Source organism: Mauremys mutica, chromosome 10 (genome assembly GCF_020497125.1).
Source record: "Mauremys mutica isolate MM-2020 ecotype Southern chromosome 10, ASM2049712v1, whole genome shotgun sequence".
NCBI classification, from domain to species: domain Eukaryota; kingdom Metazoa; phylum Chordata; order Testudines; family Geoemydidae; genus Mauremys; species Mauremys mutica.
The window spans coordinates 25,021,557-25,037,437 of record NC_059081.1 but is presented as its reverse complement, the minus strand read 5'-3'; the positions used below and the strand labels follow the sequence as shown (position 1 = coordinate 25,037,437).

Genomic DNA, 15,881 nt, shown 5'->3' with positions numbered 1-15,881 from the left:
TGCCAAGCTTCTCAATTGGGAAACATGGATTGTACCGTGTGCTTTGGATGCTATTTAATGTGTTCTGCTAGGATCTACTGTTGCCAGTCAAGCCAAGATAATTACCCCTCCTGTAATGCAATCATTAGATAAATTCATGATATAACTAGACATCCAGGAACAGCTGTTCAGAAGAGCCAGTACAACTGGACAGAAACTACAGATTTTCACTTAAGATCTGTCCTCATTTATCATCTCTCAAATACAACTGCCTGTTGTGCCATCCACTGATAGGTGTGCTAAACAAAAAAATATATCTGAAGTTTTCCAAGGATCAGTTCTTGCAAGCATCACTCTTGGTATCTTCATTGATGATGCTCCAGTTGCAACTGGAAAACAGCACCCTTGTGACTAGAATCCAGTCTTTCACCTGAAACCATTGGGGCATATTCAATTCACCAGGAAGTTAGAGCTGGTTGAAAAGTTTCTCATTTTGCAATTTTTGGAGGAGGGGAAAAAACCTCATACTAATTTTCGTAAAAGTTGTGTCCCTTTTTTTCCCCCTGACCAGCAATACAAAGCAGCTTTGGTGGGGAAAGGGATACTAATGGAATTGAAAGAGGCACTTAATGAGTTTGTAAACCTTGTGAAAATTAACAGAGGTAAGCCAGCCAATGCATTCCTCTTCACTGTTTTACATGAAGAAATGGGCATTTGATATTAGTAACTCCTTTTACACACTGAAGTTCATTGATTTTCATATGGCAAAGTTCTGAGCACATAGTTTGAATTAAGACAGCATGCAAAAATTTTCCTTGGTAAATGTGGCTTTGCCTTAATCAATCACTGATCAGCATTGGCTTGCTCTGAAAGCTTCTTTTCAGATGCAAAACTAGGACATAGGCTCTCATATGGAGGCCATGAACAAGTATCAGTGTCATACTGCTAAATGAAAGGGATTTCCTATCTGGTTCCAGTATTGGAAAAGGTTGAGAAACATGATTTATAACATTGATGAAACACCATTCTACTATGGGTAACTGACTGTGTAATGTTTATTTTTAACTATCGAAACAAAAGCAGTAGCAAAAGCCCTCAAGAAACTCTAGCTTTCTCCACCCTTAAAACTACCCATTAGATTGGACTCTCCCCACTCAAAACTCGTATCCTCAAGAACAGCTGTCCCAGTAAGCCCCACTTTTACAAATCTGGGGAAGAAATTAAATAAAAATTACATCATGTTCCCTGAAGTCAGTAACCTCGGATTGTTTCAGACCAAGAATGGAAGCTTGTTTACTTTTTTCACCCCTATCTTTGGCTTTCTACTACCACCCATACCAGTCACTTTTGTAAATAATCTTCAAATTGTTAAGCATCCAAATGGACAAGCATAGTATTGGATGAGTGAATCAAAGGTAATACTGATGTAGCAGGCTACCCCAGGAAATGTGTAGGCTGGTTTCCTTGAGACAACTCAGGATCAAAAAAATCCTTTGGAATGCAAGGCAGGATCACCATTTTACAGACTTCATCTTGAAGTGCCTCCAGTAGGCATATTGGTTTGGCAATCTTCAATTCCAGGGCCATACACCTCGTGTCCTTCGAGGGCCGCTGGGGCAGAAAACCAGCTTCTGCCCACATTAAAAAAAAAAAAAAGAGGAAAGGAGATGCATCCCCTCCTCTCCAGTGTCAGAAGCCTAATCTCGAGTTTTGAGCTGTTTGCCTATACCATCTGGGTACTCCAACAAACCCACTACCAGCTACCAACACTTGTAGGTTTCTCCCAATAAAATCGGCAATGCAATTGTCACATCAACATACAATTCTGCCTCTGAAAAATTTAACACTTGTCAACATAAAACTGTATTTTGAGTAATGTACTAACTGCATTGTTTACACTTTAGTTAAGTCAATATAAACTTTAAAATCTGAATCATGTGCAGAAAAATCTGTGCACCACACAATCAAGAATCACTATGCCACACAAATGAGGGCCTAGCTGCAGAATTTAGGCCCAGGGTACAGCTACACTTGCAGCTGTACAGCGCTGCCGCGGGAGCACTTTGAAGTGCAAGTGTGGTTGCAGCGCCAGCGCTGGGAGAGAGCTCTCCCAGTACTGCAGGTACTCCACCTCCCCGTGGGGATTAGCTTACAGCGCTGGGAGCCGCGCTCCCAGCGCTGGGACACTGTTTACACTGGCGCTTTACAGCGCTGTAACTTGCTGCGCTCGGGGGAGGGGGAGGTTTCACACCCCTGAGTGAGAAAGTTGCAGCGCTGTATAGCGCCAGTGTAGCCAAGGCCCCAGTTTCTCTGAGTACAGCAAGACCCTGGTTATACAGTGAACAGCATCAAAGCAAAAAAGAGAAGTGCTGTTTCATTTACCACTAATGAGAGTTTTCTTATACCACTAGAAGACTATGGGCAAGTCTACACTACTGGGTTAAACCAACCCAAGTTACACAACTCCAGCTATATGAATAATGTAGCTGGAGTTGATGTATCTTAGGTCAACTTATGGTTGTGTCTATACCACACTGGCTCCCGTTAACTTACCTTATGCTTCTCGTATTGGTGTAGACAGAAGAGCGATCGGTAGTCTATTTAGCAGGTCTTCACTAGACCCGCTAAATCGATCCTTGGTGGATAGATCATCGCAGCGTCAATCCACAGTAAGTGGAGACAAGCCCTCCTGTGATCTATGTATTAGATCACAGCTTTAACTTTCAAAAGGGGCCTGAGTGATCTAAAAACGCTCAAATCCCAGTAAAGGTAAAATGGGTACTGGGAACATAGCTCCTTCCCGCTTATTTGTAAATCCCAGTCTATAAACATTACTAGGTGGGGGAAATAAAAAAAAAATAAAAAATGGTAGAACATCAAGTGTCCTAATGTTCTGAGTGGTACAGTTTGCAAGTTTGAGAAGTATTAGTAACATTTGTTTGGCAAGAATCAAAATATTTCTTGGCTTTTTAATGGAACTGCAAGCAAGTTAATCTGTGGTCTCAAATGTTATTCTTCATGCACACATGGCTCATAATTAAGGTCCTATTTCATTCATAAGATTGCGGAAGTTGCGGATTCCGCACTATTAGGCTTTCACAGCAATTTTTGTTTTAAATTGGCTTACTTGGCATAGTCCAGAATTTTACATACATTTTGAGGTTACCACCCTACACTTTCCCCCCTAGTAATACATTAAATGATCTTCGAGAGTTTTGGGCAAGGATATAACCAGGGCACAAAGCCTGGGGGCAGGGGAGAGGGATGAGAGAAAAAACAGTAGGGGTTAGAGCCCTGCAGCGGGCATGATATTGCCACTGTTACTCACTGCTACTGGCATCAGCACTGCCTTCAGAGTTGGGCAGCCAGAGACTGGCAGCTGCTGGCCAGGCCCCCAGCTCTGAAGGCAGCACTGCCACCAGCAGCAGCACATAAATAAAGGTGGCAATATCATGCCTGCTGCAAAGCTCTAACCCCTACTGTCTCCCCCCTCGCCCATTTTTCTGCTCCTCCCCCTGACTTTGAACCATGAGTAGCTGTCCCACTCTGGTTACAGCCTTCTAATTGCACCAAACTGTCTGGTTATAAAAAAAAATTTACAGGCATAACGTAATAGTTGAGTGTTTACATTGTTCCAGCAAATTTTTCTTAAACAAATAGTTCTGCTGTAGCTTTTCCAAATTACCACAATTAATACAAGGTCCATTACTACTTTTCCACATCTTCTTCAAATAATTGCAGCTGAGTTGCGAAGATCATCCCACAACTCAGATCAGGTCTTACTCACAATGCATTAATTTCATATTTTACTAATGCTTACACAGACCATCACAAATTAAGGATGGATTGTGAGTATTAACTCACTTTTCTTAGTGTATGCCACAACCTATGAATTAAACAAAATTTACATTAATCAGTACATGAGACCTGTTTCCATTAAGTAAATGCATAAGTAGACTTTTAAAAAGCAATCAGTGGTATAAGCCTTGCAAGCAAGCTCTTGGATCAAATTTAATATAGCACAAATATCATTTTTAGTTAAGCTGCTAATTAGAACTGGTCTCCCTGCCAAATTCAAAACTCAAGAATCAAATCTTTAATGAAAATAATTGATAACTGTCCACCATAACAAGGTGAAGATCCTTGGAGGGATGTGGGAGGGGCTTGCATGTTCCAACAAACTCCAGGGCTATGCTGTCTGGAGCCTAGTGCTCCTGGTAGGGTCACCCCTAGGGGAATAAATCTGTGGGGAGGTTCCAGACTAAAAATAATCCACCTCAAGACCCTCATGAAAGCCCCAAAATGATCATATGAACCTCGCCTAGACTAGGGACCTATCCCTGGCGGTGGTGTCAGGTGAGCATCTAGTGGTCGGGATACCCATGTAACCTGGCCAGGCCCAGTCTGAAAAGACAACGTGGACCCATCTCATGGGCTCACCACCCACAAGGCAAAGAATAAAGGTTGGGTGCAGTGCCAGAAAGGCAGCAAGAGGGACAGACCATGACAGACTGGCCCTCCCCAACGAAAACTGACTCTGGGCATGTAGAATGTCACTTCACTGGCGGGAAAGCAGCCAGAGTTCATGAAAGAGGTGGAAGGGTACCAAACAGGTATAGTTAGCCTCACCTCCCCACATAGCCTTGGCTCAGGAAACAAACTTCTCGATCAAGGTGCTCTCTTTCCTACTCAGAAATGGCCCTATGTGAGAGGCCCCGGGTGGGTGTGAGGATACTCACAAGTCCCCCAGCTGAGAGCTGTGCAGTTGGAGTTTTTCCTGGTTGAAAAGAGGGTTGCCTCAATGAGACCTTGAGCCTCAGAGAAGAAAACCTGTTTGTGCCTACATGCCTAAGAAGCAGTTCAGAATACTCTGCCTTTCTGGAGATGGTGGGAATCGATGCTCAGTAGAGTGCCATCTACTGACTATAGTTCTACTGGAGGACTTCAATGCTCACGTATGGAACGATGGAGATACGTGAAGGGGAGTGATTGGGAGGAACGGCCTCCCTGATCTGGAGGTGAGAGGTGATTTATTGGACTTCTGTGCTACTCATGGATTGTCCATAACGAATACCATGTTTGAACACAAGGTTGCTCATTAATGTACTTGATACCAGAGCACTTTGGGCCAAAGATCGATGATTGACTTTATAGTCATCGCACTGGACCTAAGGCCATTTGTTCTGCACACTGGATGAAAAGGGGGGTAGAGCTGGCAACCGATCACCACTTGGTGGTGAGTTGGATCTAACATAGGGGACGCTGACCGAATAGACACGAGGCCCAAACTAGAAGAAAGTTGACTGCTCTCTAGGTGAAGGAGAGTAGCTGCCCTTAGTGGATGAGTTCAACTACCTAGGAGTCTTGTTCACAAGTGATGGCAAGCAGGAGCGAGAGATTAACCAGCAGATTGGTGTGGCAGTGGCAGTGATGCATGCCCTGTACCGATCCATGGAGGTGAAGTGGGAGTTGAGTTTTCATACGGAGCTCTGCATTTAGTGGTCTCTCTACTTCCCCACCCTCACCTATGATCATGAACTTTGGGTAATGACTGAAAGGACGAGATCACAGGTACAAGCGACAAATGAGGTTTCTCTGCAGGGTGGGTAGGCTTACCCTCCAAAACATGGTGAGGAGCTCGGCTATTCGGGATGGCCTCAGAGTAGAACCACTACTCCTCCAGATCAAGAGGAGCCAGTTGAGGTGGTTCAGGCACCTGATAAGGATGCCCCCTGGGAGGCTTCTGTCGGAACTATACTGGGCACATCCCACAAGGCTAGCCAAGGACACACTGGAGGGATTATATTTCCCAGCTGGCCTGGAAATGCTGGGGAATCTGCAAGGAGAAGCAGGAACCTGCTGTGGAGGAAAAGGAGGAGATCTGGGCCTCCCTACTCTCCATGCTGCCACCACAACTTTCACCAGGAAAAGCAGCATAAAGGAAAAAAGAATAAGAACCTGTCCCACACTAATCTCAGTTTAAACTATCACCACAGGAAAAAGCAGAGAAGATATTCTTGGCTAAAGTACATAGTAGATAATTTCTGCTCCATCAGATTTGTCGTCAATTCTCTTTAAAGTTCTGTAATTTTGTGAAACAGTGAATACGCTTGTGCTTTGCAACTGAGAGATATGAAACCACAAATAAAACCCTTCAACCATTTAAAATGGATATCAACTTAAATAATATCAGTGTAAAGTATTTAGTGTTACCAATTAACACCCAAGATTAGTACAACTAAGATATATCTGCACGCATTTTCAAGTCTAATTATGTAATGCATTTGATGACAGTGATTCTAGTCAGTCAAACCTTCCCCCATTTGTGTTTCTTTCCCACAGCAATAGAGGTGGGAGAATTTTTTTTCTTTTAAAACTAGCAAAGTGATTGTAAAACCACAAGGTCTGGCCTGGGAACATGGGGGCATACACAATATCTAAATCGTCACTCTTCAAAAGTTGACTAGAGTGGGAGAAATGAGCTTCTTACTAGGTTGTTGCCTTCTCCGATCATCTCCAGTTGTTTCATATTTAACTCAAAAGATTTAGACTTCCAGTAGTAAACTGTCCATTTGCAGGGATGTTTTTAACAAACGATTGTCTGCAGTTTCAAAATACAAAGATAAACTACAACAGCAGCTTGGGCAGGCTTAAAGGCTCAAGGTTAGAGATAACCAAGTGAAAAAAAATGCCCTATGAATAATTTAGGATTTTTAAATTCAGGTGCCTCAGTCTGGAGTGACTATTTCCAATGGTATGGGTTGGGTCAAATCAATATGTAGTTTCTTAATCAAAAATTTATAAAAAGAAAATGTGATTGGAAAATAAAGAAACATTTTTGAGTTTGGTTTCACATTATGTGATCAGTAGATCAGGACATAACTGGTGTAGCTTCAAGCTGACAGGCATGAATAGAATCACCCAAGTGAGGACCATCACAAAAGCTAGGATGTGAACTAGGTCCACTGTTTTAAGTTACCCTTCCAATTCAAAGCTGTCATTCTGAAGTGACCGACTTAAAATAACAAAATGATGGACTGGGAGTCAGATTCCTGAGTAGAGGTAAATTTTGCAACTGAAGAGGACATCAGAAGCCTATACTGTGTTTTATGTAGACAATAGAAGAGTATAGGACTTTTGCCCGCTTCTATAATCCCAAGTGTGCTGTTAGCCATGGCCTCTGCAATGAGTACAAATTCTCCCTGAACATGGTACAGGTTATTCAACTGTGCAGCCATTTAGCAATCATTGTTGATAGCGCTCTCAAAATTTTTTCCAGCTTCTGGTGTTCCATATATTTAGCCTTTCCTGCATAAAAGACAGTTAGTGTCTTTAAGAGGCTGGATTTTGTAGCTTTTACTCCTTTTTCCTAAGTCTGTTTTGAGAGGAAGCAAGGAGGGCACTCACCTATGTCTAAAAAGGACAGACCCCCAACTCATATAACCATCAGTAACTCATAACTAATCACTTTGGGGGTGGGGGAGGGGGGTGAGAGAAGAGATACAGAAATTGAGGAAGCAGGAAAAGTATAGGAACCACAGAACATCCTACTTAATTTTAATGAGGTTAAAGGAGGAACCTCAACTTCAGAGAAAAAAAAAACCCTCACCCACTTGACAGGCCTTAGCCATAAGTTTCAGCAGAACTTCATCTTTGATTTTAAAGAGTGTCTAGCCTTTAGGAATGCTAAAGTAACCTTACAAACCCATGCAGCATTAGCTTCCTGAATCTGCATAAAGTTTCAAGTATCTGCTGCTGCTCATAATTCCACTATCCTGATGTGTATAAAAACAGGACTCCAGGTTACATTGCTGCTATTCAGAAGTCTACTGACAATAATAAAATTGTAAATATGCCACATCCATGCTGCTGCATGGAAACGTTTAAAAGAAGGAAGCCCTAGTGTCACTGATGGAAAGGATTAGACTGAAAATAAATAAATAAGGAAGCAGGAGACTTAGAATTGATGAGAACCATGCTGTCCCATCTTTCCAAAGCCCCCTACCTGTGAAGTGGAGTACATCTGTCGCAAGACTTTGGGGGTAAGGAGGCAAAAGAAGATCTGAGAAAAAAGAAAAAGCTCCTTCCTCCTGGCTACTAGAAAAGGATAGATACATCTTCAAAACTTGTCTGACACCTACTAACTAGAAGTGGATACAAAAGATACAGCCTTTTCTCTCCAAAACGCAGGAACAACAAACCGCAACAAGCACCATGTCAGCAGCTGAGGGAAGGCAGAGTGGGAGAAATGAGCTTCTTACTAGGTTGTTGCCTTCTCCCATCATCTCCAGTTGTTTCATATTTAACTCAAAAGATTTAGACTTCCAGTAGTAAACAGTCCATTTTTTTTCTAGTCACACTTAAAAGTGTTTCCAGCTACTGCTCTAAATAAGCAATTCATAGAACCCCATTCCATGAAAATTCCATCAGTTTTTCTCCTTGTAGCCAAGTAGTATTCTACTGTACAGTTAAACTATTTCAGAGTTGTATCTTCACAACAACTAGTGCAGGTATGTGCCATGGAACATTTTCAGGAACATTTTCAGGAATTAAAAAGTATTTGGTTGAACTAACATATGTCCTCCATGTCTAGCTATAGGGGTTTGGGATTTGAGCACCATGGTGATAAGTCTACATTTTCTGTGGGATGGCATCTATCTTGCCCAGCGGTTGGCTAGCACTTCCTGATATTTAAAAAAAAAGATAATTTTGTTCAGCACCCTGGAGGAAGAAAGTAACTGAGAATTAAGTCCTAAAGTACCACTTTAAGTCAGATAGTTCTTCAAATGACTAGACACAACTATTTCTTCCAAATAAATTTGCCCCCGATGTCTTCTGTGTAAAGTAAAACATTTTGATGCTACTGTGTGGCTTCATGGACTCAGAAAGAGAAGCACAATGTTACTTCAGAAAGAACACCTAGTTCACACAGAGTGAAATAAGTTATAAACAATGACCTGGATCTCGTTTTTTGCATGACAGAAATATAAAATGGAAGTGAGGGCCTTGTCAAGTGAGATGTAGGAAAAGGAATCACATTAGAAGACTCCAATACTAATTTCTAACTTCTGAGATTGGCAGCAAAGTCAGATATGCTAGGAAAGGTTAAACAAGTTGTTTTTCTGTTATTTCTATGTAAGTTGAGATGAAGTCCTGAGGAATTTTTGGAATTTTTTGGCATAAAGAGCAGGAATGCCACTTAGATATGGAAGCAAGCTATTAAAAACAGCTGAAAGCTATTAAGACCTACCGGTATATACCAGGATTGCCATACTCATCCTTTTGCAGCTGCAACATAGTATCCTTCACCTCAAACAGAGAAGCTTCCATAGCACTGAGTATATGTAACAGTAATTCTTAAGCTGCTCTTACTAAAAGACAGGTCTATAGAAGATATACAGCAATAGAACTCTGCTAGCTAAAACTGTGTTCATTAAACAGTTGCCAAGCACAGTTCTTCCAAAACAATACTGAAGTTTTCAAACACAGCTGTTAACACAATTGTAATATTGCTTCCATGTCCCATATTGACTTTTTTTTTTTTTAATTATTAGCAAAAATATTAGAGAAGCCCCCTTCAGGAACTCTATTGTACTGTTTGAGCATAGCTATAACATTAATGTAAGGCCACAATAGGGCTGTAACCTAATTTATAGTCACACTTGTCTGGCTGTAGCCATGTTTGAAAATTATCATAAAAGGCTACTGTCAACAGTGCTGCAGAGATTGTGTTAAGAGCATCTGTCACTAATGGTGAACGGAAAAGCCAAAATTGTGCTGCTACTGTTTTTATGTACAAATAGGAACTTGGTACTACTTTTAAAAGTGTCTACAGTATGTCTTTAAAGTGTTTAATGACTTTAAAGTGAAAGAAAGTGCTTAGGGGGTTCAACCACTAAGCACAGCTTGATTACTGGGAGTACACGGTTGGAGTCAAGTTCATAAATGATGCTCCTGAACTGTTGGCAGGATTCTTAAGTACTGCCATGGTTACTTGGGGGAAAAAAAAGTCTGAAAAATTCTACTCACTAGTAAAATAAAGAACTCATCTCTCATTTTCTTCTGTTCTTTGAGAATAGCTAACATTGTGCCTCTAAACCTTTAAGAGTATCAGACTCTTAGTAATTATTTCTCAGATATCTGAAAAATGTATTTGAACTTTTACTAAGGGGAGGAAAAAGTAGTCTCTGTAAGAGGATATAGAAAATATTTTTACTACAGAACAATTTTGGACCTACCATTTTCTTTGAAACACAAAAGCCTCCCCAAAAATTGAGTAAATTGAGGGTGACCCGCAAATAAGTGAAAAATTGGGCTAGCACCCTTTTGTTTGCTTACTTCTTTGGCGTGCTTAAGGCAGACTTAAAAAAAAACAGCATTAGCAACTGAAGTCTCTCGCTCTCTTTTTTAAAATAAAATACAAGACTCAAAGCTAGAGAATTATTGAAATGACAACTTCACAAGTATGAAGACAGTGAAAGCTAAGCTATAGGCGAGGAAGGTTTCTTTTTTAGTTTAAGTGTTGAAGAAAAAAAACCGGTTAACACTGTCAATGACTGCATAGTGTCAAGAAATTCTGCAGAAAGTTTTAACACTCTCCTTAAGTTAAAAAGATGAGGGACAAGGCACCACAATACACATGCTTCAAGACATACCAGAAAACCAAGGAAGACCAGTCCTGGCATTCCTGATGTTAAGGTATAAACTCTAGCAAAAAGGAGGGACAGGGGAAGCATACTTCCCTCTTTTCTGAAGAAATTGTAAAATCACCTCCATGTTAAACCATGAGAAGTTTCTTGTTACCAGGGTACAGCCTTTTATTTCTTGCACCATTAATACTGAGATGCACAGCAAGTGTATCCAAGAGCCATAGGGCCCTGTTTTACTTCGTTTTCCTTTTTTAAAAAAGCACTTGCTGAATTTAAGTATACATATATTTATATGTATAGCATGTTAAAGGACCACTGACAGGTCCTTTTTTGAGGTATCTATTTAGTTTCCATCTTACTCTCTGTGGTTTGTACTGATGCGTACATTTCCACATGTGATTATCTCTTGGGGTAGTCACTGTGATTTAGTAATGAGTACTAAAGGGGAAGGTGGCATGCGGAAGAGGCATTAATCCTTTTCCATACTCATGTTAGAGTGAAAGATATTTCTCTTCCTTCCATAAAAAGGGCTGGATTTTGATTTAGAAGAGGTGAGGGAACCCAAATTAATCTGAAATCAGTATTTAGTAAGGCAAAATGCCCCAAAATTACAGACCCTAGCCCCAGCTCTTGCAAGACAAAATGTGACCTTTTCATTTGAAAAAGGACAGATGATTATGATGAACTGGTGTGCACCTAACTTTAGCAATTGCTTTTAGACCAAGATGTTGACTAAACACACATTAAGAATAGCTGGAGACTTGCAACCACAATGAAGAAATATCAAATAGCAACCTTAGAATTAATGTGTAAAAGTCTCTTCACATTGGCCAATATACTTAATAAAAGTGGGGAAAATAATTTTATTCTAACTTCAGAGTTTAAAAAATATTTATAATTTTGCCATGCTAGATTTCATGCTACATAAAAGCAACATGATCAGAAGAAACACTACATCTGCCTCTGTGTTCATGTTATTTCACATTAAGAAGCCTAAGTAATCTTAGAAACTCTGAACTGTAAAAATAGTCACATTTCTAAGTGGATGTATTAACCATTTATACAGCTAGATTAGGAATACTTCATGAACTCTGAAGTACTCAACGGTTACACAGAAATATTTGCTATGACACTTTAGTTATTCTGAAGACATTAATATTTTACAATGGCTATGAAATGCATTCCATAATATTTTAACCAGCTTCCTGCTGGCCTAGTACAAGTTATTTCCATTGTCATGGACAAAATTAAAATTCACTTTCAGGTCTACTGTTACCAAGACCAACAGAGGCTAGAAGTACTCCAGGGAGATTTGCCCTGTGTGGATCAAGAATATTGATTGAGTAACAAGTAGGATAGGCAGGTTCCTAGGAAAGGACTGCACTGTGCTGTGCTATCCTATCCTCTAATCAGGCAGGGTGAAAAGGAGAGACCTGATGAAAATAAAAGGTGCTTTAAAATGCAACAAGACTAAAGAGTCCCCTGTAGAAAATGTTCCTGGACTCAAGAGCAATTCGCTTTAAGAAAAATAAATAAATAAAAATAAAAAGGAAAGCTTATTAAAATTGAAGGTCATACTTTCATAGAGAGGCTCTCAAGAAGGGCTTAACTACTTAAACGAAAGCCATCATGATTTTGTTAAAAAAAGTGGTATCATTTTTCTGATATTAAAAAGTGTCATGCTGTCTTTAACGTGTTCTGCTGTTCTTCAGTTTAAACAGATGCAACTCTTTTGGTTAATCTCTGGCAGTGATCGCCATTTCACAGCACATTCAGCCCACACAGAACTGATCAATAACACTACAGACACAAGACTAGACTGCATCCATTTAATAACCACAAGGATATGTATCATTCAGCAAAATTCTATATATTACAGGGGTCTAATTTTTTAAAAAAGCCTTGTTGTTACAGAAAACTAGCCACCCAGCTATGGAGAAAAAAATGAAAATGTGATCAGATAAAACCAGCTGTCAAATCAAAATAATACCACCAAGTAATTTTACTTACACATACAACACTACATAAGCAAAAAGGAATAAAGGGAAAAAAAAAAAAAAGCAACGTAGAACAAGTTGTAAAACTAAAAAAAAATGAAAATCAGTTTCAAGACCCAGGATCAGTGGATCACAGTAGCTCTCTGAGAGAAGGATTGTTAATACAATTGCATTTATTTGAAACTATTTCCAAACACTGGTTGCCTACCATGAAAAATGCTTCTACAAGCCTAAACAATTCTTAGACCACTTTATTTCATGTGACTAAAAATAGTAATTTAAAACTGGATTTTTGTATCTAAAAGTTATAAAACAGAACCATGTATTAGGTAGCTAAGAAAAAGTTAGGTTTTGCAAAATATCTAGATAGTGATTTGAAGCTTACCTCATTCTCTTGCTACTGTGCATACACACAAACACACAGCTCCCTCTCCATACAGCACGTTAGTGCTTTCAGAATAGTAACTATTTTTAAACACACTAATGGACTGGGAAGCTCACCACTGAGTACCCCAAAATAAGATCTGATCTAAATGAAGTTAGAGATGTGACTTGGTTATATTTTCCTGACCATTTTAAACATGAGAACACTCAATTAAATTACAGTATTAGTCTAAATGATGATTAGCTTTAAAGTTACTCCATTAATCAACTCCGCAGTGGACTAATTTAAAACTAATTTTAAGTTTACAGACTGCATACGTTAGAAGTGCTGAACTGTGGTATTTTAAGATGAACACAATAGCTGATATCACCACAGTTGTCATCTACAACCACCTTATCACTTCAAACAATTAAACACTGTCAACGAGAAACTATATTCCAAGTCAAATATCCTCAGAAAGGGAAAGCTAATCGAAGTTTGCAAATCTTAGCTAACCCCACAACCTTTGGCCCTATAATGATACCTTTAAACTGCCCAAATTATGTTTACTTACCTGAAGAACAAGAGATCAGAAAAACAGCAAACGCCAACTTGGTAGCAGCTCCCATTTTCGAAATACAGTTAGAACATATAGGTGGTGTTTCTACTGTCGAGTTTCCTGGTTCTTCCAATTAGAAAAAACCCACCTTTAAATTTAACCGTTATAAAGCAATCTAAGCCAACATATTTGGAGTTTAGAGTGTTCATAAAACAAAATCAGACATATTTAGATACTGACGACCCCTCCAGCTCCTTCTAGTGAGATCCCCGATACAGGGGTGTATATATTTGGAGAAACATTTCAAAATACACGTGTCATTTGGCTTCTGTACAAATGATGGAAAAATGCAATTCAGGGGGGGAAAAAAAAACCCCACACACGTTAAGAATCCATAAAGTCAACAGCGGAAACCGTCTTTTAGGAAAAGAACCGAGTCTCAGAGCACAGTTCAGCTTTTTTCCCCACGTCAAGCTCTGTAAAGTATCCCTCGTCGTGTAGGACTGGGCAAGTTGTACTGAAACTAGTAAACAATATATTTTCGGCCTCACTCCCGTTATACATGTAGTGTTTGAGCAAGTAGTTCCATCTCCGTTTCTAAACTCAAAAACAAGTAAGCCACAGAGAGAGAATAGTAAACTTGTCAGTTTCTTTATAAAATTGTCTAAAGTAAGTTACCAGCCACACGTGGGCAACAGTAATGTTTAATAATGCTGGGAGATGTAGAGTGACCAGAGGAAAAGGACGGGGAGAGAAACAACAGCTTGTAACAAACAAGCCTTCACAGTTCCACAAAGGTAAATCTCTGGGCTTCCCTTCAGTCAAAGAAAGACACACGTTTCCCCTTCTCTCCCCCCACCTCCCTCCTACTTTCACGATCCTCTCCTTGTCCGTTCAACACAGGCTGTACATTTCAGACATTCTTGCCTCTACACAGAATTTCAAACTCCTTTAAGAATTCTCTCCAAGAGACTATATTTGGTGTTTAAACAGTGAAGAGTGGCTGAAAAAAAAAATGCAGTCTCCAGCCGCTGGGAAGGAGGGTCATCTATGGGCTCGTGGCAAGTCTCTTCTTCCTTGATTGCTGTGCTTCTAGGAGAATTCCGCTTCTATGGAGGTGGAGAAGGTATCAATGTTATATACACATGATTGGTTGGATGTGGCCAGTGTTTGCCGGGCTGGTGACAGCTTTCTTCCTCCTGTGAGCTGGACTTGTGGCTCTTCTGTTTGATGCACACCCCTCTCCCAACTCCTCACGGATACATTTTTTCTCTCTGCCCCCAACGTGGTTAGAAGAGACAAACCTGGACAATTTCCCACTCAGTCCAACTTTTGCTTTCTTAGGAAGAAAAACTCCCCAATGGGTGGGGGGGTTGAACGCCTGATGAACTCTTACTGCCTTTTCCTTGTGCCTCCCACACCACGTACCAGGCAAGCCCTAGGCAGAGGGTTAAAAAGGGGGGAGGGGAATCCCCTCTTCTCCCCCTCCCCTAGCTCTGTCCCCGGCTCACTCCTTGCTCTGAGGAAACTGCTGCAGGCTCTGACCCTCTCGTCTCCCAGGCGGCGCGACGCACACCAACTTTGCCCTCCCCAGAAGCGGAGTTTAGGAGTCGGCGAAAGTGAAAGGCCAAGCCCGTAGCTTTTCTCGGGGCGGCGACGGACGAAGGAGCCGGCTTTATCGTCCCCAACGTCCGGCTGGCAGCTCCGAACGGCCCTTCGTACCGTACTGCTGTAGCTGCTCGCCTGTGGTAATTTCATATCTACCCATTCACTGTGTGGCGTGCAGAACGAACCCAAGATGGCGGCGCCCGGGCGATTGTTTTTGTTTCCTCTCCTGGCTCCCCTCCCCCCCTTCTCCCAATCACGGCTGCCTGTCGCGCGACTCGGTGCGTGCGCGAGTCGTCCCCAATTGACAGCCCTCGGAACCACTCAGGGCGGAGCACATGACCTCGCCTTGCCGGCTGAGGCGGGGCTCTGGCGCCCCTGTGCGCGAGGAGAAACGCTCCCGCGCCTCGTACCTGTGCGCCGCCCCCTTGCTCGGTGAGTGAGTCCGCGCCTGTTCCTAACCGCCTCCCCTGCTACTTCATGCCCCTGGACTACACGGGATCTTCTATTGGGTGCTGCACCCGTCACCCTGCCACACCCCTGCTTAGTTCATCTCCCCTCTTCTCCAGTTTGCCATTTCAAGTGCAGTCAGAGGAAAGAATCAGAAGATTCGGGTTGGAAGGGACCTCAGGAGGTCATCTAGTCCAACCCCCTGCTCAAAGCAGGACCAACACCCACTAAAGCATTACTTCCCGCCTCCCCCTTATCACGGTTGTCAACTTGTCTGG

The 15,881-nt window shown here is 41.3% G+C and overlaps 1 protein-coding gene across 2 annotated transcripts in view; it reads right to left on the bottom strand.

The window, feature by feature from the left end:
• Nucleotides 1-15,625, bottom strand: part of ACVR2A (activin A receptor type 2A) — a 121,537-nt gene extending 105,912 nt beyond the window's left edge. Inside the window, exon 1 of one of the 2 annotated variants that reach the window (XM_045032127.1) lies at nt 15,567-15,625. Coding sequence is in view for 1 of the 2 variants with exons in the window: in XM_045032126.1 (XP_044888061.1) it covers nt 13,564-13,618 (55 nt within the window). In the remaining variant the exon portion in view is untranslated. Of the gene's footprint in view, nt 1-13,563; nt 15,415-15,566 lie in introns of those variants that run through there. The other variant, XM_045032126.1, reaches the window with a different exon arrangement.
• Between the last annotated feature and the right edge of the window lie 256 nt (nt 15,626-15,881).